Source organism: Filicampus tigris, chromosome 18 (genome assembly GCF_054856515.1).
Source record: "Filicampus tigris isolate MCC_2025a chromosome 18, RoL_Ftig_1.0, whole genome shotgun sequence".
NCBI classification, from domain to species: Eukaryota; Metazoa; Chordata; class Actinopteri; order Syngnathiformes; family Syngnathidae; genus Filicampus; species Filicampus tigris.
The window spans coordinates 4,624,979-4,650,942 of record NC_141234.1 but is presented as its reverse complement, the minus strand read 5'-3'; the positions used below and the strand labels follow the sequence as shown (position 1 = coordinate 4,650,942).

The window sequence follows — 25,964 nt, the reverse complement described above, 5'->3', positions numbered from 1 at the left end:
CAACCCCGTTGCTAAAAGCTCAAGTTAACAGTTTTAACAGCAGATTGTTTGAAAATTTAGACTGCATATGTAGGTCAGTGCTAATGCTAATGCTAATGCTAGTGTTTGGGCGAGCAGAGAAGACCTTCCTGGCCCTGACCAACCACTCGTAATTAATGGTTGTCCAATGGTTGTTCAATCACAATTGAGGTCAACACTATCTTTCAGTGGTATTATTTGACTGAATTGTCTTCCAAGCATTCATGTAATATTCATGAAGGAAATAAGCACTAAATCCCACAAATTAATACATTCAGGGTTTTGTTCTTGGCTCATAGTCTACCTTTGCATTTCATGGAAACTGTTTCGCTAGCTTTATTCTAATCCTATAAACACATATTAGGGCCACATGTGAAAGAACAACTAATAAAACTAGTTATTATTAGTAGAAACATTGAATGGATAAATTCAAAATTTGCTGCTGTCCTGCCTATTTTAGAAGTGTCCTTCATGCAGCACACCTGAGTCAAATGATCAGCTCATCAGCAAGCTGTAAAGAAGCCTGAAAACGATCTTGATCGTTTGAATTAGTTGTGTTGCAGGAGAGACGCATCTAAAATCTGCAGGACAGCAGCAAATTTGGAATTTATTCCCACAATCTTTCTACTTCTTAGTTTTGTTATTTATTCTTTCACATGTGGCCCTAATATGTGTTCATAGGATTAGACCAAAGCTAGTGAAACAGAGTTTGGACACCCCTGTTCTTTTTTCTTGGGGATCACAGCAAAACACACAACCAAAAGGTAAAGGCACTTAGTTTTTATGTTGATTTTTTTTCCAGAACATTCTTTGCCATAAACAATCATTCAATGTACAATTGGTTTGGAAACTAAGTAACTAATACATCACAGCTGAAAAATCATTGCTTTCTGTTAAACATATGGCTCTGTTGGGCATTCTTCTATTTGACAATCACGATCGTCCATTTGCTCACAAATGTTGTTGTCATCATTCCTTGATCATTTTTGTGGGCGATCATCAGAAACTTTCAGTCTGATATGGCTTGTAGAGTCCTTTAAAAAAGAGACAGTCCTTAAATGTTCATCGATCGCTTGCATCATTTGCTACATGGGAGTTTCGTGTCCCTTTCACGGGTCATTCGTTTTTTGTTTTTTTTTCCAAAAAAGATGGTCCTCAAAAAGCTCCGATTTCAGTCGCCCATCCTTGGGCAGACTTGCCTGATCCAACTAAGCCCCGACGCTGGACTGCGGAAGACACCAGAGGAGCAAACGGTCTGAAAGAGACGAGTGGCGGCGCGGTGGTTGGAGAGGAAGAGGAAGGGGCGTGAGGAAGAGGTGAGTTCCTGGAGGTGCTGCGAGGGGACACCTGAGCCGGCCTTGGTGGACCCGAGGATGGGGATGCCGCAGGGGATGGCAGCCGGTGAACTGTAGCAAGAGCCGTGGGAGCCAGGAGGGGCGGTGCCCCCCGTTGGCAGCTGGCCAGCGGTGCGAGGCGAAGGGCTGCAGCCGGCGGGTAGCTTCCCATCAAGGCGAGATCCCGTCGTCCGCTGGGGAAGGGCGGTGAAGATGAGGCCGGCAGGGCAGCAGACATCTGAGGGAAGGACACCCAGGGCCAAGGAGGGAAGGGCAAAGCGGAGGTTGGGGGTGACTGAAGAACCAGGGGGTCCAGCTCACTTGCACAGTGAGAGAGATGGGTGACCAGGCGGGCGCCTATCGGGTCTGGAGACTCTCCTTCGAGAGAGCTGAGGTACCGGACCACTTCTCCAACGCACTCCCTGAAACCCAGGGTCCTGTAGTCCACTGCCAGAGCCCTTGCATCAAAGTAACCTGGAAAAAAGTGGGCAAATTGTCAAAAAAAGAAGAGATTGTACCGATCATTTGTCTTATTCTACTGTAAGAAGGTCAAAACAAAGAGGCCGTCTTACCTTTCCCTCCCATAGCATGCAGAAGTTTGAGGTGGTCCACAGTCATTTGCAGAATCTCGGCTTTCTCCAACTTTGAGGAGCCCTGAACAGAACAGAAAGTCCTCAATGTTGTAATTTGATAAAACACTCTAGACCTCCACCAATGCTCAAGGATTTGTGTTATGCAACATTTATTTTTTAATAGATATAATCCTAGATTTTAAAGCAAATAAAAAGATGGTCAAATTTAATATCATTCAGAGTTGATACCAGTCTAAAACATACAGATGAGATTCTGTCAAGAAATTACAATTAGTCTGATGAGATTTGACTGAGATTTTAGCATTTGAACATGTGAGACTGCAACCTCTCAATTTTTTGTAATTGCTTTCAAATGCAAATTTGATCAATTTGGATCAAATCAGGATTTAGCTTGCTTTGACATTACAGTGCCATTCATGGGCACAGAGCAGATTTGGCTCTAATCTTAGAAGATTTGTTTTGGTTCTTTATTAATGACACAGATCCTTACCAAAACGGATGATACCATAGATCAAAATGTAATCGGAATTGCCACACAAACAACCGGTTGGGTTGAGTGGTCACCTGTTTCTCAAAGGCGCTTGGTACCAGCCTCCTTAGCTCTGACAGGCTGTGGTTGATGCGGTCCCTGCGCCTCTTCTCGATGATCTATAGGAGGGTAGAAGTACGTTTAGGCTATGGCCATATTGTACATGACTATATTAACAAAGTCATTTTCACCCCACTGTCAAAAAAACTATCATTCCACAAAAGTGGCACGGCAAGCCAAATCTATTCGCATCAATAAAATTTGGCAGGTGGACTGGTACATGACAGAGCAAATGGTGGCACTACAAAGTGAGAGGTGTTTTAGCCAATCAGAAACCTGAAGAAAGTCTTTTCCTGAAAAGACACAATAACAAAAGTGGAAAATTGAAATGAAAGGGTATCGTCTTTCCTATGGAATAGTTCAGAGAATGGGAATCAAGCCCGACCTTAATTAGCGAAAAACAGCAGGAATTTGACGCTCTCCCAAAATATTTAGTATTGCCCATGATACTTTAAAAATACCACAAATTACAGTTCCAGAATTGTGTAATATCATTAATTAATATCATCATATCGCACGTGAAGGAGCATCTTCACAACAACCCAGGCTAAACTTGGCTCCTCCCTTTACATACAAAGCTTGTATGAGTCGAGAAATACTTCCAATTGTACTACTTTCCTATTAAAACACAACTTTGTCGCCGGCTTGTGGTATTTTAGGATGCCTGAAAAAGAGCACGGAAAATGTGAACATTGAATTTTTCAGTAAATAACCCCAAATAAATAAAGCGGTGAATAGGGTACAGGTTAGGGTTTAGGTTAGGTTAGGGTTAGGGACGAATATGAACTTCCAATGTGAAGGTGGATTACCGCAAGTCTAAAAGAGAGTTGGCATATGGACAAATGCTTAGCAAAATGTGTTTTTTTAAGGATAGCAATGTTCAACCGCATTCAGACTTTGATGCACTCACCCCTCTTCTCTTCTTTCGGGCCAAAATCTGTGATGTGCTGCCAGGGGACATGGACCCGGTGACTGGGCTGGAAATACATGAGAATATATGGTGAGTCGACATATTGTTATCATTAGCATTCTTTAATATAACACAGAGGCAGAATAAAACACCAGATTTGGTTGGGCATTTGCTGCGCAAGTGTGTCGTGAACAGGCGTGATTTAGGATTACATGCTGTTCTACTTTCCACTTGTATGAATGCCGTTTCACAAGATGATTTTACAGCCTGCAGGCCATGCGCTGGCTCCCATGGGCCACAAGCCGAGATGGTTACACCCGGCCAATGTTTGTTTGTGCACGGACCTGCAAGAGGGAGCGCCAACATTGTCCCTATTGTGTTTTTATTAGATTTTAACGCTGCCAATTTAGTGGTGTGTTTTTGTTTAGGATGCCGTTTGATGGCTACCACTTGAAAGGGCATGTCACGCAGAAATTCGATTGACCCGGGGGCTGTCTTTCATGTCACGTACTGCCTGTTGAGGCCCTGTGACGTCGTCAGAATTCCTGTGACTACAAACACTCGCTGACAAATAAACTAGGATCAGTTTGTCCGTGACAACCCGATGTTCTTGTCGCCTGAGGTTACTTTTCAAACTGCAGTTGAAAGGCTTTTTTTTCTCGCGCGCTCTGATCGCGTCCGTGATTCAGTGTCTTCACCCTCACGGCTTTTGGAACCTTTGAGCACTTATGTTCGCAAACATGAATAACTGTTTCAATTTCAGACACAGGAAGTTTATCTTAACGTGAAACTGATTTAATTAGGCTTTTTTAAATCTTATCCTATGCTTGAACTTTTATTGCACCATATTTTACCAGAAGTAAAACAAATGCTGCCTTTATAAATATTTGAGCTAGAGAGATATAACACCCTGTTTATTATTGTGGTTACGTTTAAAAGGGGTGTACAACCGAACTATATCATCCTATATGTTTCTAATAATTTGCTGTATGTAACCTTTTATAGATTGGGTCATGACTGAGGTAAGTCAAAATATTGGGCATACTCCAATCTGATGCATGCAGTATTGGATGGTATTATATATGGTGCATGTTTGTGAGTGAATACTAATATTCTTCAACATTACACATTTTGAAAATGAAATGTAAAAACATCTAGTCATGTTTATTTTTAAAATAATTCAAACAAATAGTTTAGATATTTTATTGTACTGCGCAGTGGTGAAATTATCATAATGCGTTTTGTGTTTTACAGAATCTTCTGTGAATGATAATGACATTTGATTGTATTCAAACTACTACATAGAGTGGTAACAGTAAATTGTACTATAGTGCAGTGTTTATTTTTCAAGCTTTTGCGTCATTTTTCTTTAATCACAATAATTTAAAATCTGGAGTCTTCAAATAAGTGTGGAATTAATTTCAATAAATAGCACCATGAATGGATTAAAAAAATTAAAAAAAACATGTTACATTTGCAATTAGAATTCATTACCAGTAATGTATTTTTATTTAGGTTTCGAGTAAAGGAGGGTTTGAAAAAAGCTGGCATTGAATGAGTTAAAAGACATGAAAAGAAATTGTAATTCCAATTGTTGCATTCTGTATTTTGTAATAAATATAAATAACAGTAAAAATTGTCATATTGACTGAATTTGAGTCCCAGCTCTTATCTTATCTCAATTCCACGTAGACTTCGGTTTCCCGGCTTCAGGTGTGCGGCGGGGATGCTCACCAGTAGCCGTCCTCTTGTCCCACATCAATCAGCTCGTCCGTGTCCGACTCTGAGCTGTAATCGTGAGGTCTCTTCATCTCGCTGGCCCTACGAGGTCGACGGCAGCTCGTTGGTGGAAGGCGCCACGCTGAAATGTTGCTTTCGGACCGTGGATGTGCCCCCTTGGCTTCTTCTCCTTCTTCTGTCTCCTCCTGTTGCTTATAAGAAGCTCAATGCTTGTGTTGCTTCCACTCGTCTGTCTTCACTCCTCTACTGCTTGACTAGTGGCGGTGGCACTTGCTCGACCCCCGAGGGCCCATGACAAAGCGGTGAGAATTCCCAAGCTTCTATTCGTCTCCCTCTGGCATGTCCTCTCGCTGTCACAGCCACCCAGAGACAACGTTTGGCAGTTGAAGCAGGGTTGCCAGTTTTGGCTCCGTCCCTCCACCCCCCGCCCCCCCCCCCCCCTGTCGCCTCCTCTTCGTGTCCCTCCTCCCTCCCTTTAATCTGCCCTTCCCCGGTTTGTCACCCCCACTAACCACCACCACCCTGTCCTTCCAGCCCTTTGCTCAGTCAGCCTCTGTCAATTAGCCTCCAGTCTCATCCTGCTCTCCTTCCTTCCTTCTTTCTTCTCATGCGCCTTTAATTGTATGCTCATGTAGAACAATGGCTGGCTAATTTGCGGCAGAGAGGTGAGGAGTGTGGGAATGATGGACTATGATGGACTCCATCTCCACTTGTATGAGCATACTTAATGCATGCATGTGTGAGAATAATAAGCATTTGTTCTCATAGGTGAGAAAAAAAAGATGAAGGCATCGGTGATTGGTGTTCATTCTTTTGTTTTCGTTTCTCTATGGGCTTCTTCAGAACTTTAATACCACTTTGCCTTAGTGGAAAATTTCATATAAGTCAAGACGAGGGGGAACGGTGCTGTTTTGAACGTATACGGTCAAAATTATACTGCATGCATAACTCTGAAACGTCTGTATCGATTGGTTCTGTATCGATTCACATTGGGAATGAAATAATACAAATGGTTTCCTTTCCCAATGTCTTACAGGAATCAATAAGCGAAATCATCAGGCAAGCAAACAAACTGTTCCTAAATTCTAATCATTGGGAATCGGTTCTCAAAAAGAGCCCGTTTTTGATCTCCAGCCTTGCCTTTGTGTTCTGTCCAAGCGGCGCAGTCCTTAAGTCAAGTCATCTTCCAGTATAGGTGATAAAAGTATACAAATAAGTATGAAATATCCTTAAGTACAAAAGTGGTTACTGTCAATTGTACACAATACCCGTTTTGATAAAATGGCACGGAGAAAAAACATGCTTTTTCAGATTGGATGAAGAAGATTTGATCACCATGGTTTTTAGGATGGCACAATCATCGCCATCCACGCTTCCCAGAAATGAGGCCTTGCTTCCCTGAATCTGTTGCGTCATCATTGAGAATGCTTCCTGGTTCACGTTCCGCCTCATAACTCCCTAAGTCACGTCGATATGTTTGTTTTTTTGCGTTGTCATCCTCCGTGGATCTTGAAGAAAGTACCAAGCCTATTGTGAGTCAAAGTAAAGCCATCAGAATCTTAATACTCACGTAAAGTGCATGTACCTGAAAATACTGACGTATGATAACTAAGTATTTGTACTTTGTTAGTACCCGCCACTGAAGATAGAAGCCCAGGTGCCAAGTGTCAAAACAAAGCTACATGACAGATAAGAGGCCCAGCCCCGTAGAGGTCCTGTACACCGAGGGTCAAGGGCGCTATCAGCCCAGTGAGTGTCTGAACATCTGGCTTCTTCACTGGACAGGTTAGCACTCTTCAAACACACACACACACACACGCACACACACACTCACACGCAGGCACCAACCGCGCTCCATTCATTCACACATGCGGCTCTGTGCAACACTCAGTCATCGGTTCCACAGCCACCGTGGGAAGATTGCTGGCGCAGATTGCCATGGAAACACGAGAGCCCGGCGCCATGTGTGCGTGTGTGTGTGTGTGCGTGTGTGCGTTTGCATGGGTGTGTGTGAAAAGAGCGAGGCTAAGTGGCATGCCCCCTTCGACACAATGCCCAGCTGAGTGTGTTTCTTCCTGCTTGGCAGACTGGAAGGGTGTGTTCGTTTAAACATACGACAACGATTGTGTGTAAGATGTTGTATTAGCGTTTGTTTTGGGGCTTTTGAGTGCTAAACATCTCGCTCCGGATTCTGTCTCTACTCAATTATGTGCTCTTGTTTCTGCTTCATTGGAACACTGGAGCAATTTTAGTCAAGTCAACTTGCCCTGGCAATCTGTTTATTAAAGGAGAACGGGAACACAGACTGCTGTTTGTGTTCACGGCAAAAGAAAAAATCCCAACCGAAAACCGCAGGCAAATCTTGACGGTGTCTCTCTCCCTAAGGACAAGCGGAAATATGGGACTTGGCCAAATATTATATAGAAAAATATTGTAATACTACACGAATATAGGTCATTCTAAAATTGTTACAATTAGACAAGAAAAGTCGTATGATTTTAGAAAAATGCAGTACAATATGATGACAAAAAATGTCCTAAGAAACATGCAGCATTGTTGTGTTAAAGGGAAGTCAACCTAAACGTTTTTTTCAAGAATATATTCTATGCAAGCCCACTAGTTGAAACAAGGTATTCTGATAAATATTGCATTTGAGGAATAAGAGTTAATCCAATCGTTTTTAGCCATCTCTGGGGGTGGGCCATTTTGTCATTTCTGTCTACTGAAAATGACATCACAGACCAACCACTGCTGACCTGCTTTCTGAAACTGAGCCGTGATTGTTCCTTACCTGAGCCCTGAGTGGTTGTGATGTCATTTTCAGTCGATAGAATTGACAAAATGGCCGCCATCGGGGATGGCTAAAAACTAGTGGATTAACTCTTATTCCACAAACGCAGTATCTATCAGAATGCCGTGTTTCAACTAGTGGGCCTGCTGGGAATATATTCTTGAAAAAAATATGTTTGGGTTGTTTTCCACTTTAAGAGAAGATCTCATTCATTTCTTTTCTCAATTGAAATTTTAATTTACCATTTAGTCTACATGCATGTTTTTAGAACATGCATTCTGGTTTCACTTATGGCTCTAAGCTGGCCACACTTGCTTGTCCCAGAATGACGCAACTTGCCTGGAAAACATGCACAAGGACAGAAGTGATTAAGAAGATGAATGAAGAAAGTAAATGAGTTAAATATGAGAACAGTTTCAGCGTGCGGGGATCGAGCTGGTGAAGACAGACGTGAGAGCGAGAGATCTGAGAGCCGATGCGATGGAATTCGACGAGATTTCTGCCAGTCTTGATCTGCTATTTTAAAGTCGACTCTCTGCCACATCCCTCCAAACCACAACAAGGCCGCGTCTCCTCGTTGAAATTAACAGGCTCATACTTTTGCAATTTTTGCTCACGCGCACGCCTTCGTTCTTCACACGAACGTGGATGGAATTTATAATGGCAAACTCCCGGCTGCAATTATCACTTCTGAGGCATGGCCCTATTGTAGCTTTGATTTTGAATGTTCAAATACAGTATACTGGAGGTGGCAAAAGTACTATCTTTTTTTTTATTTATTTTTTTTTTAGTGTAAATAAATAAATAATCCAGGCAAAAGTGGAAGTACTGATTTAAATCTTAAATCAAGCTTTTTACCTTTACTTAGGGTTCGGGTTAAGGTTAGGGTTAAGGGCACAACATTTAGGACAGCCTCTGAAATGTACTTAAATATACAATACCCAAGCCGAAAACCAAATTTTAGCGGCATTTAGTATCTTCTGGTCTAGTTTTTGACGTTAGATGTGTCAGGAAGCATATTTGAAATCGTAACTTGGTTTGCATAATTTGTTTAGATTCAATTTGATGAAGAGCAATTTACTTTATTTGATCTCAAAATCAATCTGAAGCATGAATCACTCCTTTTACTTTGTCAGTATGTCATAATGGCCAACAGATGTCTTCATTCATCAACATTGAGTCGGCAAAGTTAAACATCAAAGAATAGTTTAATTTCTATTACATTCATGAGTGAGCATTTAAGCTCAAAATGTTCTTGCGTACAACCACTTGGCTCAAACTGGCTTCAAGTGGAATACGCTGATGGCGACGCGCCAATCGCAGTTGCGACATATATTCTTTATTTTATTAACTCATTCAGTGCCAAGGACATATTTATATGTCTTGAAATATAAATATATCTTTGGGATTGAATGAGTTAACTCATTCACTGCCAAGGAGATATTTATTTGTCTTTTCACAGTCCAGCCGTTCAATCACAGGAATTTATTTATATATTTTTTATAATATTTTTCAAACCTTAGGGGGAAAGAGGGTCTAAAAATGTCTGGCACTGAATGAGTTAATAAAAAAGATACTTTTCCTGCATGTTTTATGTCACCCTGGTGCAACCCACCTCATTCAATGGTCAGGATCGGTGTGTTGCAGCAGGGAGAGATATGAACCTATCATGCCTCACGATGCTGACACTGACATGAAAAAGTGCCCTTCATTGGTACGAGGCCAGTCAGCACTGGCATGGGAACTGGCACCAGTGTGGCTCAGCAATGTCCAAACTGGATCCATGAGGGAATGGATGTGTCTGTCTAGACTGCCCCTTGATTCACTCCTCAAAGTTTGAGACATTAGTGAGATTTATATTTTTGCTGTTTCGTTGTCCGGACGCTACAGGAAGTTTGATTACACGAGCTGATATGAGTCTCTTGAGATGAAGCTATGCTGGACTAAGTGTGACAGTGAGGTGTCAGTCATGGGTGAGTCCGCTTGTCACGGTTTGAGACTGCGAGAAAGTCCTCCCTCCTCATCCGGCTCCCCAGCGCAAAGATAAATAGAGAGGCTAAAAGGCGGCGAGGAGGCTCAGAAAGGAGCTTTTGTGGCTTCTGAGTGGGGTCTCTTTCATGGCCGTTCCCACAGCATTGAGCATGATGACATTCACAATGTTTCACACTCACACACACACACACACACACACACTTACTGATGGGACTGCGGTGACTTTCGCTGGTGCCGGGGCCCAGACGAGATGGCGAGGGCCCGAGGAGCCACAGGCAGCCATTGTGCTGTCGCCGCGGAAACCAGTCTCTTTATGTCAGACATGTTTTTCTGTTTGTTTTCTTTTTTACGGCTTTAATGTGGGCAAGGGTGAATGTTTCCCCTCTCACCCCCCCCCCCCCCTTGACTGATCTGCGTTGTTTCCCCCCCCAATAGCCGTCTTCCTCCCCAGCGCTCCCACCAATACATCCACATTTGTTTTCCACTTTCCCCCCGTTCAATTCCCCGTCTCATGTTGTCCGTCTTTGTTCTCAATGGGGACCAACATTGGCTCTGACAGTTTGTCATACATTTGTCGCAGTGTTGTGGCCTGCCTCCTCACTCTGATCTTTATCTTTACAGTCTAACCTACAAAGCCGAAAGACTATCGATGCTGCGTGACTGTTTGACTTCCACGTTCTTCTCAGTTCCAAGTTAATTTCCCCAAAGGAAATTTATGTAAAGTGAATTTGTTTGTTCCAGGCTCAGACTGTGACCGTTGTCAAATCTTTATTGACTTTGCAGACAATGTTATAAGTATACAAAACAAAAACTTGAGGGAGGAGCTTTCTCGACAGTGAAGCTGTGCACCTTGTTGACTAGAATCACAATTTCATGCTCGTCATTGCCGCTAAATGCTAATTATGATAGAATCTGCTCGGCATAAGACATTTGTATATGCGTTTGAGTTTATTTAAGGTTTTTTAATGGTACCTTGACTTGGAAGTATTTCAAGTCAATATCCCACATTGAAATATATTTAATCAATTCATGCCCCATAAAGAAAACAAAACAATTCTTTGGTGACATATTTTGAATTAAAAATATAGTTTATAAAGTGTACTTGTTTCGCTGTGGCGACCCCTGATGGGAAAAGCCGAAAGGATAACAACAACTCACTATGGTGGGACAAGCAGTCACAAGAACTGTAGTGTTGTAAGTGTGACTTTAAGGGGCGTGGCCCAGTGAGTGATGTCAGGAACATGGTCTTTGTGTGAGCTTGAATTTTGGCTTATGATTAACTCTTCATTAGTGTTCTCATTTTGTATTGTTGTCAGTCTACTCTTTGTACCAAACAAACGGCTCAAACATCTGCGACTGTTTCGCTCTCTATTATGATTGTCTTTGCAACACCAAGCGATGTTTAGTTTGACTTTGGAGGAATATTTTTCCACCCAAATTTCAGTTGAACACCATATAGTTCAACTTTGGAGCTTCCACTGTACTTTTGCTTCCCGGCTCATGAAAAGCAAAGTTCTGCCTTTCCCACGCCATTCCCACATTAGTTGATTATTATCGTAAAATCACAGGGACATGCTGGTGAACATATGAAAGAATGTTGTTATGTTTCTAGTCACTCAAAAAAAAGGAGATGCCCAAATGTCCTCCAGTGAGCGAAATTGGAAAAGCAGACGGTTTCTATTTTTAAGTGCGTGAAGAATGCCGCTCAGTGCCATGTCTCAAAGGCACGCCGGCCCGTAATCACTTCATTGTGACTTGAACATCACATACGAGATTTAATCTTTTATGAGCCACACAGAACAAAGAATAAGTGATAAATGAAAACAACTGTGCTTAATTGAATGACTGCGCTCTTTTACGACCCGGCTAATATTAAAAACATCGAAATATAACATTTTTTTTTTTTTTTTTTTTTTACATGGTGGCCGTATGGAAGGACCGAAGGGGAAGTCCACAGTAATTGTCAGGAATGTATCCAAAATACACATTTGCTCACAGCCTTGGTAGATGCCACTGGGAGGGTGATGCATCCTTGTTTTACACCGCCCCCGACACCCTGGGGTGCAGCTCTCTGACAGCCTCTTAGTATCTCAAATCCTTCTATAACGGAACACCTCTGATTATCAGGGAGGCATCCATCCACACGTCACCCCGTGGCATCTCAGAGGAGCAGCCATAAGCTCAGAAAAAAAAAAACAAAAAAAAAAAAAACATGTCATCCAAAAAAAACTGCCATCACTGAACTGCACTGATGGGACACTTCTAGCTTTCCTAGAAGAGATAATACGTAGTGTGCAAATTTGATATTTATCATCAATATCACTTTCTGAGAACACATTTTTCTTCTTCATGCTAATTTTTGGGTTAAGTTGAAGAAAAAGGAGATGGACTCAAGGTCTGTGTTGATCAATTCGACTTTTTTACTGCCACTGTTCACGCTCCAAATATTATGTCATTTTAATTGGCCGCATAACAACATATTGGTTACATTTTCTCCACTCGTAATTGTAATTTTTGATACTTTGGTAGAATATGAATGGCCGTAATTATTGACTATGCGAAACTGATGTGACTATGGCATTTCTTGGTTATTATGTTTATCATTTCAATTTCCTGCTTTCAGTTGTCATACATTTTTATTTCTCGCTTTCATTAGAAAACAATTTCTCGGTTTGCTTGCAAGCATGTTATATGCTAAGCTGTTGCTTGTCAATTTTGAACTTAAGGCAGCAAAAAGCAAAACGTGCGTACTGTGTCTCCAAATTTAAAATGTTACAATTTCAATCCGCAAAAAAAATCCCAAAATAAATGTTCTTTGTCTTTTGGGTCAAAACGTTCATTCAGTCAGTATTTGAAAAATCTGAGTTTTCTTATCGTATCATTTTTCTCACATTTTTTACTTTTTCCAATTGTTTAATTCTGCTTGCTTGCTAGTATATTAACTAACTTGCATGTCGCTCTTTTAGGCCATACAAATATTGAGAATGGAGCCCACTGAAGTACGATGACAAATAGTCTTTGATCAATTTTAGTCAAGTCTAAAATCCGTAAACTGGCGACAAAAGTCTGACTCGAGTCAAGTCACGTGACTCAAGTTACCCCCTTCTGCTAAAAATTCACATTTCGAGTCAACGTTTCATTCCTAGCGACGACGGTCTCACATGAAAGGCAGACTTGTGGGAGACAAAACAGAAAAATCTTGCTGAAAGGCAACACGTGTGCCGCGAAACCATTGCTACACAATCTTCCTCACAAGTACCACAAACACACAGTCCGTGTTGCGCTCAGACATGAGCAATGTTTGAGGTCAGCGTCTGAGGGCTCTTGGCTAACTGCATATAGCACAAGCAGGCTTTGATCGTCACAATCCGCCTGTGGCAAAGACATCAGTTTTTTGGGGCCCTTCGCTACCGGAAGTTTGTGGTGTGGGAAGGCTCCGTGGTGCTCAATATACAATAATAAAAAGGCTGGCAGATTTATTTCAGTCGGGAATTCTTTTCGTCCTATCCAGTGAGTGATGAAAAGAGTGTGAGATGTGCCGGGCCGTTGGTCTCACGACATGAAATGATAATTACAGAGAGAAAGAGGGAGGAGAGTGGTGTATCCCAAATAAAAAGGGGCGCCTGGTGTATTAGACTCCCAGTGATTGCCCATAAGAGATAAAAGGACAATACACACCACATGCCTGTTGCTCATTGGCCAAAAATCACAAATAAACCGAAGAAATGCACTATTTTGTGTGCTTCTGCACCAGCTCACCGCACTACGCTCTGGTCTTTTTGATCCCCCGTCGAGGGTCCTCTCCGCGGAGCCTCGCTTGGAATTCCAGAGATTCTGGGATAATTCAAACGTCTCCCCCCCAGGAGACGGCGCTAGGAATGGAAAATGCCACCACGGTCCCTCCATTGTCCTGAGTCTTTAATCAGGCTCCCAAAGTGGCTTGCGCTGCCACCGTGGTGTGTTGTCTCAGCCTGGGAAAATGCAGGCCCGGGTGCTCGTCAGACCACAAGGAGCGAGGGGTGCTGCTGCAGGCCCTCAGCGCCAGACTGTGGCTGCCAGTGCGGTCGACGCACACAATGAGTGCGGATGCATAGCGTACATGAAGGCAGTTTACTTTTTAGACATCACAGGCCGCATGAGTCTGTCGTAAATCACAAGCGTGGTCTTTTTCTTGTCTTGAAGAGGTTTCTCGGTGTAGTTGTGAAACATGTAAACAAATTATCAATTAGAGAAGCCGTTTTAAGGTATGCGCTACCTGTCAACATCACAGATGGATTGCACATAATTCTGGAAAAAAACAAAAACAAAATCTCAATGATGTCTTGGCACTGAGCTCTACTTTTCAGGAACGTCTAATAGATCCCATGTGGAAATGCTAAGTATGGTACAGAGATGTACTGAATATTAATACATGTACCATTACACTCCAAGTAATAACATTTGTGCCACATGCCAGTCAAAATAATATCTTACAGAAGAAAGGCAAGTTAAATATTTCTCAGTAGAGGGAGTCCTCTGTTGTCAAGGGTAAAATGTTCACATTTATTGTATTGATCATCAAGTAGGCACCGCGGTAATAGCTGAATGTTGTCTGTTATTTTGGTTTAAACGCAGTCTATAACTATTCTATGGCAACGCTTCATGTATTTTATTAAGTTTAGGTCACAGGGAAGATCCAAACTTCTCTTTTGGGTCTTCAGCTGAAAACGTTTGGGAAACCCTTAATTAGAGCAAGAATAGTATTAGTTGTAATTTAGTGCTAATATTCATGGTTCATATTGGGCTGTCATAACATCAATGTGGTTTTCCCACACCACGGCGTAGGAAAATATTGTGAAGTCCACAACTGTGGGTTGAGATGTGTGGATGTGTGAAATAAATTAATAGTAATTTAATCAATTGGAAAACAGTACTTAAGTACAACGTCATAGCTGATGTGCTCATGTATACTGAAGGGTGGAACGAATAATGAATGATTTAAATATAAATAAATAAAGAAGAATATCTTAACTGTTAAGCCGAGCTATCCTCGGAGGCCGCCCACCTGCATGTCTTGTTTCCTCCTGCAACACACCTGATTCAAACGACTGGGATCAGACCCCTGCAGAACCGATTGATCTGATCATTTGAAACAGGTGTGTTGCAGAAGGGGGAGAGATGGAAAACGGGCAGGACAGCGGCCCGAGTTCGACACCAGTGGCTTAACAGCTCATGACTAGAATGAAAATGACCACAGAAGTTTGCCATCAAGCCCCACATATCTTTTTTTGTGTTGAATATTCTTTATGCGTCTGTCAGCTGTGACACCTTATTTTATTCACTTATGCTGTGTTGATGAACTTTTCTTGAGCTGACAGTAAGGATTTGTTACGTGTTAAAATAAAATTTGAACACACAACTTGGAAGTCAAACTGCATCTTTAGATTGTGTTAAACTTTCGGTTCCACACACATAATATGACCATTTTACCATTTTAATATAGAGTTATGCCATGCTTGTAGCGAATACGTTCTTGTTAATTCATTACAGCTGTGATAGGATAAATTCATTTTCGAACAATAGATATTGTATTTTACGATTCATTGTATTTATTTATATTAAATGTATCTATTCATTTATCTCCCAATAGTTAATTATTATTTTATATTATTCTATTTAAATCGAAATAGTTGTCCTTCCCTCTTCCATTGGTCTAGTCACTTGTGGCCACGACTACGTCCGTTCTGATTGGTTAAACTAAACGTCAATCTTACAATACCGGAAATGTTTCTCTTGTACTCCGATCGCAGAATATCTAGAAAACAATGCTATTAGCAGTTTAATGTTTCCAAGTTCACGGCCCATCATCAAAGTTTTTTCAGGGTTTCGGCGAGTAAGTCATTCGGGTCGATTGTGTTTTTATTCATCACGCGCTCTTGAAGGTGGTTCTTGCTAGTAACCGAATATGGTTTTGTAACTAGCTAGTTAGCATTAGCAGCGCTAGCTAGCCTGAAAACAAAGACAGCATGAAGAAAATGCATCAGCTCGTGTTATTACGTTGCTGTTCGTGCAGGCGGTAAACGCTGTCTTATGTGTGGCTTGAGTTTTTCATACAAGTCCACGTGGAAATGTTAAAACATCTTGCCATAATATGTAGGGACTCAGCGCTATAAAACACCGTTCAGTCAATTGCACACACACATACTCTGGAGCTGTTTAACACAGTACATTCTGACTTGTAAAAAGAGATCCAGAATCAGGAAACAATAACACATTTATTATTATTTTTAGTTATGTGACTCCAGTGTGACTGATGCATTTCAGTTCACGTCCCTATTAATTCATTGTCCTTTCCTTTCTCCTGGCAGAGCCTGCTGAAGGTTAGTCATGGAGGTGCCTTGCTACCTGCCCAAGCTTCTGTTTGAACTCAATGAGCAGCGCAAGCGTGGCTACTTCTGTGACTGCAGCATCCTCGTCGAGGGCCGCGTCTTCAAGGCCCACCGCAATGTCCTGTTCGCGGGAAGTGGCTATTTTCGGGCTCTTTTGGTGCACTATTTACAGGTGCAGTGGTTTTTGATGGCTGACCACACTCTGTTCTGGGATATCAATTTTATATTCAGTACCGCTGGTCCTCACCTTAGGTGATACATATAGACTAACAACCAATCACAATAATTTTTCTCTTTGGAAATTTAGCACATTCAAATATTTGAAACACCAACAGTGACTTTTAAGTTCATTTTCTTAATTATTTGTTTTTCTCATTTCAGGATAGTGGACAGCGCCAAAGCACAGCATCATTAGACATAGTTACAGCTGATGCCTTCGCCATCATCCTGGATTTCCTCTACTCCGGCCGGTTAGCCTTGAGCAGCAGTAGTGTCATTGAGGTGATGTCAGCGGCCAGCTACTTGCAAATGACCGAATTGGTGAACCTTTGCAAAAAATACATTAGCTCCTCTTTGGAAATATGCAATAAAGACAAGGAGGGCGTTGCCGAGGAGGAAAATCCAGGACAGGAAGGACGATACAGACCTGCGGACAGCGGCACTCCTGCTACATCCAAGTCGAGTTGCGTTGGGGCCGCGGAGCCTCGTTCACAGCATACAGATGCAAACGGAGCATATGTAAAGCCAACTCGCAGCCCTTTGTACATGCCTGGCAACACCCCACCAGGCCCGAGTCGAGACATGGACGTCGACTACCATTCTGGCAGTGAAAAACCAAAAGTACACACGGATCAGACGAACCTCTCCTCAACGTCATGCTCCACTTTGACCCCCGAGTTAGTGAACCCCAAGATAGAGTATGACCCAGATGAGGAGCCTTTGGAATCCCCTGACAATAAAGACCTGGCGTCATATCCCGGACCTACTGTTCCTCATCATAGCAGATCACTTCCGCCAGGTTTTTCCACGGAGCGCTCCTCTGTGGGTTACAGCTCTTCATTTAGTGCCAGGCAGCTGATGGAGATGTTGGCCAGGGGCGAAGGCCCCAACCCACTGGTGGACCGAGGGGGCCAGCGCATGACTCAAAGACCACCAGGTAGCATTTTAGGAGTGAGCCGGATGGAGGACAGCTTGGGTTTTGTGGGATCGTCTGTGATGGAAATCCAGTCTGATTGGATCGGAGAGGACACAGGTAGAGCGGACCTGATTAGTTCAGTGTAATTTGCAAACTTGATGTGTGTCAAGTGGATACTTTACGGCCTCTTTTGTCATGCAGGTGACAGCTTGCTGGTTCCAGTCAAACTACACAAGTGCCCCTTCTGCCCGTACACGGCCAAGCAGAAGGGGATCATGAAGCGGCACCTTCGCTGTCACACAGGCGAGAGGCCCTTCCCCTGTCCCATGTGTGGCAAGAGGTTCACGAGGCAGGAACATCTTCGCACCCACGCCCTGAGCGTAAGAGTTGAATCGCATTTTGAACTAGGGCTGGATGATTAATTGAAATTGAAATCTTGATTTTGATTTTGGCTTCTATTTAAAACATTGTAACCGAAGAAAAACAATGGATGTGCAGAACGGTGCGGTGCGTCTGCAAATTCCCGACGTTGCATTTAACATGGTGCATTAAAGGTACTTTACCTTTATTTCTTATTATTTAAAGGTAAAGTGCCTTTATCTTTAATGCACCATGTTGCTAATTGGTAGCAAGCGTATGTGACTCTGCCGTCCCAAAGCGTGCTATAAGTTGTGTAATGACACCAGTTGGAGTTTACTGTAAAACTAAGCACACAACAAAATAATTGCACACGTTGTATATTTAAATACAAAACTGTCTTCGTTTTTAAAACATCGCTAGCGCTAATGCTTAAGTCAATGGAGGATCCCATTCAAATGTTAACGGATAATTAGCATCCACTTCGGGAGTGATAGTCCTCTAAATAACGAATATTCACATGCTAACGCTGGGCAAACGCACACACACATTTAAGATAACACTACTCACAACCACAAATTCTTCCCAATTTGTGAAAATCAAGTTGTATTAATAGAGTTTAATCGCAACTTCTTCTATTCTCATTCTAAGTGTGTACTCCATCCATGCACGGAATCACACTGCCCCTATTTAATAAGGAAGGGCTTTGACCTAACCTAATAAACACTGCCGTATTGAACACTGAAGAATAATTTCTTAACTGCTGTCACTGTTCGCGAACACCCAACCAGGTCCATCGGCACGACTTGCCCATGTCATGCAAGAGCTGCAGGAGAATTTTCTCCGGGTCCAGCGTATCCCCGGGCTTCCGCCGCTACGGCATCTGCGACAGCTGCAACTGCGTGACCACCACTCACGCCGACTCCACCCCTCTGCACCCGGCCGGCCAAGGGGAGCCCGCGGAACGTGAAGACAGCGGCGCCGATTGGGCCAGTTTCATGGACGACGTGGATGAGGTGGAGGTTGGTCGAGTGGAAGACTTGGTGGAGAAACAGATGCTGGAACGGCATCTGACGGCGTGCGATGATGTCGGTCACACTCTGTGAATCTTTAGAATTCATCCTTAATCCTCATGAATTGATGTCTGTAATCAGAACTGTAATCAGAACTCTGTGATTTAAAAAAAAAAAAAAAAATCTTTGATTTGAGACCTCGACTGGAATTTAAGTGGATACACACGCTTGGATATTTAACAATTTGGCCAAATTTTTAATGATGAGAAACACCACATATGAAGGAGAAAAATGACAATGAGATGACCAACTCATGATACTTGCCACACCACAAAATTAATCTTGATACTGACAATCAGGCCTATGCTGACTTTGGTTAAAATAAGGAAAAAATGCTTACATTTGGCTAAATTATTGGTATTTGCGTACCTCACTTTAGGTCGAGACATACTTAATTGCTGAAATTATCTGAGTGTTTTAGGCCATTGTTTTTTCCCTTTTTACTCATATGTCCTTTGTATGCTTTTGTACATTTTTCAAAATTCAATCAAATGATAACCTTCATTGAAGCCTAGTGCACGGCTTGTGCAAACTTGTGTCCAATGAGAAGCAGAGGGCTGCCCTCTTGTGGTGACTTGACGCACTTGCAATGCTAACTTATCCATTTCACTTTTGGAAGCCACTGATGACAAATGATCACTAAATGGCAGTGGTGGGAACTCAAGTAACAAATTACAAATACATAGTACGTTTTTCACGTATTTGTACTTTACATGAGTATTTATTTTCTGACAAAAGTTCAACTTTACTCCATACATTTGAAAACGTATATATCTACTCTTCCTATCCCTGACTTTTGTTAAAATAGACTTGTTACTTTTTACAACCTCCTGATAATAAAAATGTAAAATGAGGTGAAGTCAACTGTGGTTGAGATGAATGATTGCGATGCATGTGGTAGCCTAAAACCACAAGCTTTGAGGTTTTCAAAATTTCTCTATTTAATCTGGAAAACACAAATGTTACGCAAGGTGTATTTTTTTCAGTTATGAATAGCAAAATTATTGTTTTTCTTATTGCGCTCTGATATTATATGGGAACACTTGTTTGATGTCATAAAAGTCAAGAACGTGTGGCATTAACGTGATACCCCCCCGTCATTATGAACACTATTTAAGTTAATAAAAGAGGGGAACATTTGTGTGCAGATTTTTTTTATTGTTGTGCCAAGTCATCAAATTGTATGTGATACACATCAGAACAGTGCAAAGTAGAGAATGTACCTAAAATGCACTCTAATCGTTACAAGTGAACTCAATGTTTCAGTTCATCCTTAAATTTCCCATGACAACCAAATGTCACAAAAGTCGGGTATATGTATTATTTTGTACTTGCATATAATTTAGCATCTGTACTTGAGCACTTTTTCCCCAAGTACTGGAATTCAATCAGTACCTTTTCCCTTCATGCCACCGTCACAAACCTAACGGAAGAGGGCGACATTGAGCCCAACGTAGCAAATAGTCCACCGTAGAAGAAGAGCTCCAATTACGACCAGCCATTGTTTAAAGGTGGGATATGTTGTCCCATTGAAAGAAAAAAAAGTGGCAATCGGTTGAAAAGGGAATCGGAGCTGCTTCCTCCAAAACATGGGCAAGTCGCGGGACTTGACCGAGTTCGAGCGAGGACTGATCGTTGGCGCTCGAGGCGCTGGCTGCAGCATCTCGGAAACGGTCAACCGGCTGGGCTTCTCCAAGACGGCAGTGTCGCGGGTTTACCGGGAATGGTGCGTCAAGAAGAAGACGAGCAGCCTGCGGGGGACCGGCGGGAGGAAACGCCTCGTCGACGAGGTAGGCGAGAGGCGGATGGAGCGAGTGGTGGAGGCCAACAATCGGGCCACGGTCACGGAGATCCAGACCATGTACAACTTCAACGCCGAGACGCCCATCTCGCACAAAACGACCCAGCGGGCCTTGAAACGGCTGGGCTACAGCCGCAAGCCTCCCCGGCGGGACTCGGTGCCTCGGACCGCGCGGAAGAATTCGCTACCCCGGACCAAGCAGCAAGACCCCGTCCAGGGCTCACTATCGAAAGAACAGACTAACATGTCTACGGACTTGGTTGGCAGCAACAGCGCTGAACAGGACACGGGGAGGAAAAACCAGGAGACATTGCCATACGAGGGTGCCCCCATGAGTTGCAACCAGACGCTCCCCGGGGTTGAAGCGCCTCTACCGGGGTTTCAGGGTTGGTGAGGACCTGCATTGCCTGGAGCCTTCAGATCACCAGTGCCTGTGGCTCTGTGCTTACTTACAACTCTTAATTTAAAGCACTGGACACATGATCAACATTCGAAATGCAGTAGCGTAGTAAGCATACGTGTTCATATAAAAAGTGCATTTATTGTTGTAAGGCATGATGCACAGTCTGTACGTTACCACTTTACTGAAATATAGGAAAATTGAAACATGTACTTTGAATCATGCAAGCTATGTTGCGGCTGAGTTAAATAAAAAGCAAGTTTGGAAACCCATTTCTAAAGACAGAAACGTATTGCACTTAAAAGTTAAATACTGAGCATTACTCGGCAAAAGTGTTTTACTGGGTTTAAAAAGTTCAAGAAGCTGTAACATATTGCACAGTTTGAAAATATATTTAAGTGTTTTATTTGTGTACCACCAAGTGGCACACTAATCCCATCTGGTTCACTCTGCCATTCCTTGACCGTCCGTCCAAATGTTACAAAATTGTGACGATAGACTTTGAAGTACTTGATCAAAGCACACTTCAGCCATGTCACTCAGCATGTTTCCATGTACAAATGAATGGTAGTAATTGCCTACAAAAAATGGTGGCAACGCATTTAAAAAAAATAATAATTAGACAACACAAATGCCAGAAGTTGTTTCTCTACTTTTGAATTAAATGCTGTGTTAGAGTCTGCTCTAGATACTAGACCACTGGAATAGAAATTTAATAAATCCATATAAATAGGACAAATAGGGTTAGATTGAGCTGTATTGAATGCAGTTGAAATGTCTTGTTTCAGTTGGTTTGATGCAATGGTGAAATTTTTAGTGCATGTACACGTACGGAGTGTGTGGCATCCATTTGAGCTGCATGCTGTTTCAAAAATGTGACAACAGTATTTGGGTGGGTTTTGACCCTCGCATCATCAAGTGAATTGTGTCATACGTCTCGGTTTGTTCACCATCATGTTGGGGTTTACCTCATTTGATCAAGTCACATTTAAGGTACCTTGTTCTTTTTCTTATTTAAAAAGTCCTCAAGCGAAGAGCTCAAATGTTCCTGTTAATCTGTTGTGAGCAATTGAATGTTTCTTTTTGTCTCCATGAAGCTCTTAAATTGTACTTTGATTTGTGTATGGATAATTAAATGCTATTGAATTTGTCTGAGGTTTTAATGTTATTTTGCACCTTATTTGTACATATTTACTTTGACATGATTCGACTGATGTTATGAAATTAACCCGTGTCTTCAGGTTTGCATGCATTCATGGTATTTTCCTGTGAAGTTAACATTGATATGCCTGCATGTTACTACATATTTGTTATTGTACATTAAATGTCTATTTTATTTACTTCTATTCACAATTGTATGATTATTTTATGACCACAGCGAAGTGTCAAGCAGAGAAGGATTTGATGGCGAGAAAACCAAGTGAAAAAATGAGTCAACGATTTTATTGTTAACAACCAACGAAAAGAACACCATACTTACTGTGTGATTTTCTTCTGTTAGGAATGCAGCCTTCGCCAAGGCGGAGGGAATTAAGAGTGCTTCAAATCAATGTTCATTATTCAGGTTTCTTCTAGAAACCAAAAACCTGGAGTATCTCATCTCATTCTCTATACTTACTAGAGCAAATACGATTTATTTGGGATCAAACAGGGGTATTTAAAATTTTATTTAATATGTATTTGTAGCAAACAAGCACACAAAAATGACACACTAATAAAGTGGAAATTTGGCTGGGGCTGAAGAAAGCAAAGCTTATCAAGTTCAGTCCCTTTGTTACTTCAAGATCCATAAAAACATACATGATCCATAAATCCATACTTTTTTCATATTAAGTACAACTCTCCTTATAAACATACTAAAATCGAAAAGGTGGCAGTTGTGTAACTTACACATACAGCACGAGTTTTGCAAGCTGTAGGTCATAATTACAATTATTTTTTAATTGGGGTTCTTTTGGTAACAGTGTAGACTTTTTACACTTACTGTAAGTAGTACAACCGCTGACCTCAAGCAACGCTAAATTTAAAACTGTAGTAACTCAAATTAGCAGAAGAGGGCGCAAAGGTGCGGAACAAACAAACCACCGAAGAAGAGCTTTATTTACTAGTCGCCAATGTTTTCGTTTTGAGCTAGGTCCCATCATCAAAACAAAAGAGGAATTTGTCGTGTCTTCCTCCAGTCCGATTGTTGGACCACACGGGCCCCACATGGGCAAGTCGCGGGACTTGAGCGAGTACGAACGGGGCCTGATCGTTGGCGCCCGAAGCGCCGGTTGCAGCATCTCGCAGACGGTCAACCGGCTGGGCTTCTCCAAGACGGCCGTATCTCGGGTGTACAAGGACTGGTGCTGCAAGAAAAAGACCTCCAGCGAGCGGGGGGCTTGCGGTAGGAAACGCCTCGTCGACGAGACGGGCGAGAAGTGGATGGAGAGGGTCGTGGAGGCCAACAACCAAGCCACAATCGAGGAGATCCAGACGTTGTACAACTTCAGCGTGGAGAAGCCCATCTCGGTCACGACCACCCAGCGGGTCTTGAAACGGCTGGGCTACACCCGGGGGTCGACCCAGCGGGACCCGGTGCTCCGGACCGACCAAGTAGCGGACTACGTCACATGTAGGAAAAGTCTTTCGCGTCAAGATGGAGGTACCGTGAGTTCCAGTGAGACCGTCCCCGAGGTCGGAGCAACCAAAGCGGGCTCAAAGTGCTCGTGAGGACTGGACCCTTTCGACCACCGGTGCCTGTGGCCCCTGTGCTCATATGTGCTCTACTTTGTGCATGCACTTTTTGCACTATTCTCCAACACTAATGTACACATTTATTATTACACGTGGACAATCATTTTCTTACCATGAGAGTTAATGCACTTTCATGCAATCCCATTTGTTTGCATTGTTAATTTGCTACTGTGTGGCTTTCATTTATTGACTGACATCTTAATATTTTTATTGTCACACATTAGATTGTGATTTTGACCATTTGCATAGAGTGGTTTTGAGACCCCTCCACCTCTTGATAGCGTCACTTTGTCAGTATTAAAATACATTGGAAATTTGTAAACAATGCGCGGCTACTGCAATACTAATTGAAACCCTAAAGCCACCTCCGTTAATGAAGACAGACTAGCAAAGACATGTTCATTTCCATATAACACAGTTTTGCTTCTTAACAGACTTCAAGGAAATACAAGAACTGTCTGAATGTCAGTCTAGCACATTTTTTCCTTGCTTGTATAATGAGGAGTAATGGAAGGACCTGCAATTGACTGGTAACCAGTCCAGGATTGCCTCACACACAGTCAGATGGATGTAACTGAATATCATATTTAAAGCATTTTAAGTTGGCATACTTCTCTGCACTATTTTCTTTGAAAAGTCACATTAAGATGTCACACGCTTTGCATGTCAGTTTTTCAGTATGTTCTAAATGTGTTATAAGCACGGCCTGAAGCCGTTGCGAGAAGTGAAGCCACTGGCAGCTATTTTACATTGCCACTAAGCGCGGCTTATTTGGGTACATCGATTATTAGGTGTTGTTCTGACGTTATATTCGGTCTCTACATCAAATTAATGATACTGAGTTAATATACTCTGAATGGTTGATGCAAACAGGTATTAATTGAGAGGTTCTCATTACTCCATACAGGGATCCTGGCGTAAAACACGCACTGATAACAGTGTTTTCAGCATATTTTTTAAATACAATTTTTCTGAATCTATCTATCTATCTATCTATCTATCTATCTATCTATCTATCTATCTATCTATCTATCTATCTATCTATCTATCTATCTGTCCGTCCGTCCGTCCGTCCGTCCGTCCGTCCGTCCGTCCATCATCCATCCATCCATCGGACAGTAGTACCTAAAGCAAACTGAGGGGCGCAACAGTGAGTCCATTAACCACAACGCTACACCGTAGAAGAAGACAGCTGGACTCAGTGCAGAGCCAGAGAGCTCAGTTTACATGCATCAAAACAAGAGGCACACGGTTGGTTAAGGCGACTTTGCGGTGCCTCGCGGTGCAAGGTTCGGACACAGACGGTAACCCATGGGCAAGGCACGGGACTTAAGCGAGTTCGAGCGAGGAATGATCGTCGGTGTGCGAAGTGCCGGCCGCAGCATCTCGGAAACGGTCAGCCAGTTGGGCTTCTCCAAGACCGCCGTGTCCCGAGTGTACAGGGACTGGTGCTCCAAAAAGAAGACCAGCAGCGAGCGGGGAAGCCACAGGAAACCCTTTGTCGACGCGCTGGGAGAGAAGCAAATGGAGCGAGTGGTGGAAACCAACAAGCAGGCGTCCATCACGGAGATCCAGATGTTGTACAACTGCACCGCAGCGAAGCCTATTTCCATCAAAACTACCCAGCGGGTCTTGAAGCGGCTGGGCTACACCTGGAAGACTTCCCGGCGAAACGTGGCGTCCCGGTCCGGGAAAAGCAAGGGCAAAGGGGCCCCTGTGGAGAGCTCGCCGTCTCAAAAGATGGATGAATGGGCTACTGACTTGGCTCACAATAACAACACTGGACCGGAAACGAGTAGGGAAAGCCAGAATTGTTTGTGTCAAGATGGCGCCACCGTGAGTTCTAGTGAGACGTTCCTCGTTGGGGCGACGCTCCCGGGATCAGAATGTTCATGAGGACCGTCACCATCCAGACCGCCAACTTCAATTTATTAAAAAAATAAAAAATAAAAAAAATAAATAACTGTTTTTCACTACTACTGAACATGTGTTTTTTACTTTGAACTTGATTTATGTTTTGACAGAAATAAATAAAACTATAAATCGCAGGGCAAATAAAATGTGATTTGTTTGTCTTACATCTGTTCATCATTAGGGTAAAAAAATCGTTGCAAGACGCATATGAGA

The 25,964-nt window shown here is 42.5% G+C and overlaps 3 protein-coding genes across 3 annotated transcripts; 2 read left to right on the top strand and 1 right to left on the bottom strand.

Moving 5' to 3' along the window:
* Positions 1-783: 783 nt before the first annotated feature.
* On the bottom strand, positions 784-5,571 carry heyl (hes related family bHLH transcription factor with YRPW motif like). Its single transcript, XM_086014475.1, has 5 exons — positions 5,179-5,571; positions 3,445-3,511; positions 2,510-2,593; positions 1,925-2,006; positions 784-1,826 (listed from the first exon to the last, which is right to left on the bottom strand). Exons 1-5 carry the CDS (start codon positions 5,253-5,255, stop codon positions 1,174-1,176), a joined length of 963 nt encoding a protein of 320 aa, XP_085870601.1. The 5' UTR covers positions 5,256-5,571; the 3' UTR covers positions 784-1,173.
* Positions 5,572-15,677: 10,106 nt separating this feature from the next.
* zbtb8b (zinc finger and BTB domain containing 8B) lies at positions 15,678-20,043 on the top strand. Its single transcript, XM_086015141.1, has 5 exons — positions 15,678-15,839; positions 16,315-16,507; positions 16,717-17,587; positions 17,672-17,850; positions 18,619-20,043. The coding sequence occupies exons 2-5, from the start codon at positions 16,334-16,336 to the stop codon at positions 18,931-18,933; spliced, it is 1,539 nt and encodes a 512-aa protein (XP_085871267.1). The 5' UTR covers positions 15,678-15,839; positions 16,315-16,333; the 3' UTR covers positions 18,934-20,043.
* Positions 20,044-20,197: 154 nt separating this feature from the next.
* Positions 20,198-22,447, top strand: LOC147132071 (uncharacterized). Its single transcript, XM_086015566.1, has one exon. The coding sequence runs from the start codon at positions 20,490-20,492 to the stop codon at positions 21,093-21,095; it is 606 nt and encodes a 201-aa protein (XP_085871692.1). The 5' UTR covers positions 20,198-20,489; the 3' UTR covers positions 21,096-22,447.
* Positions 22,448-25,964: the final 3,517 nt, after the last annotated feature.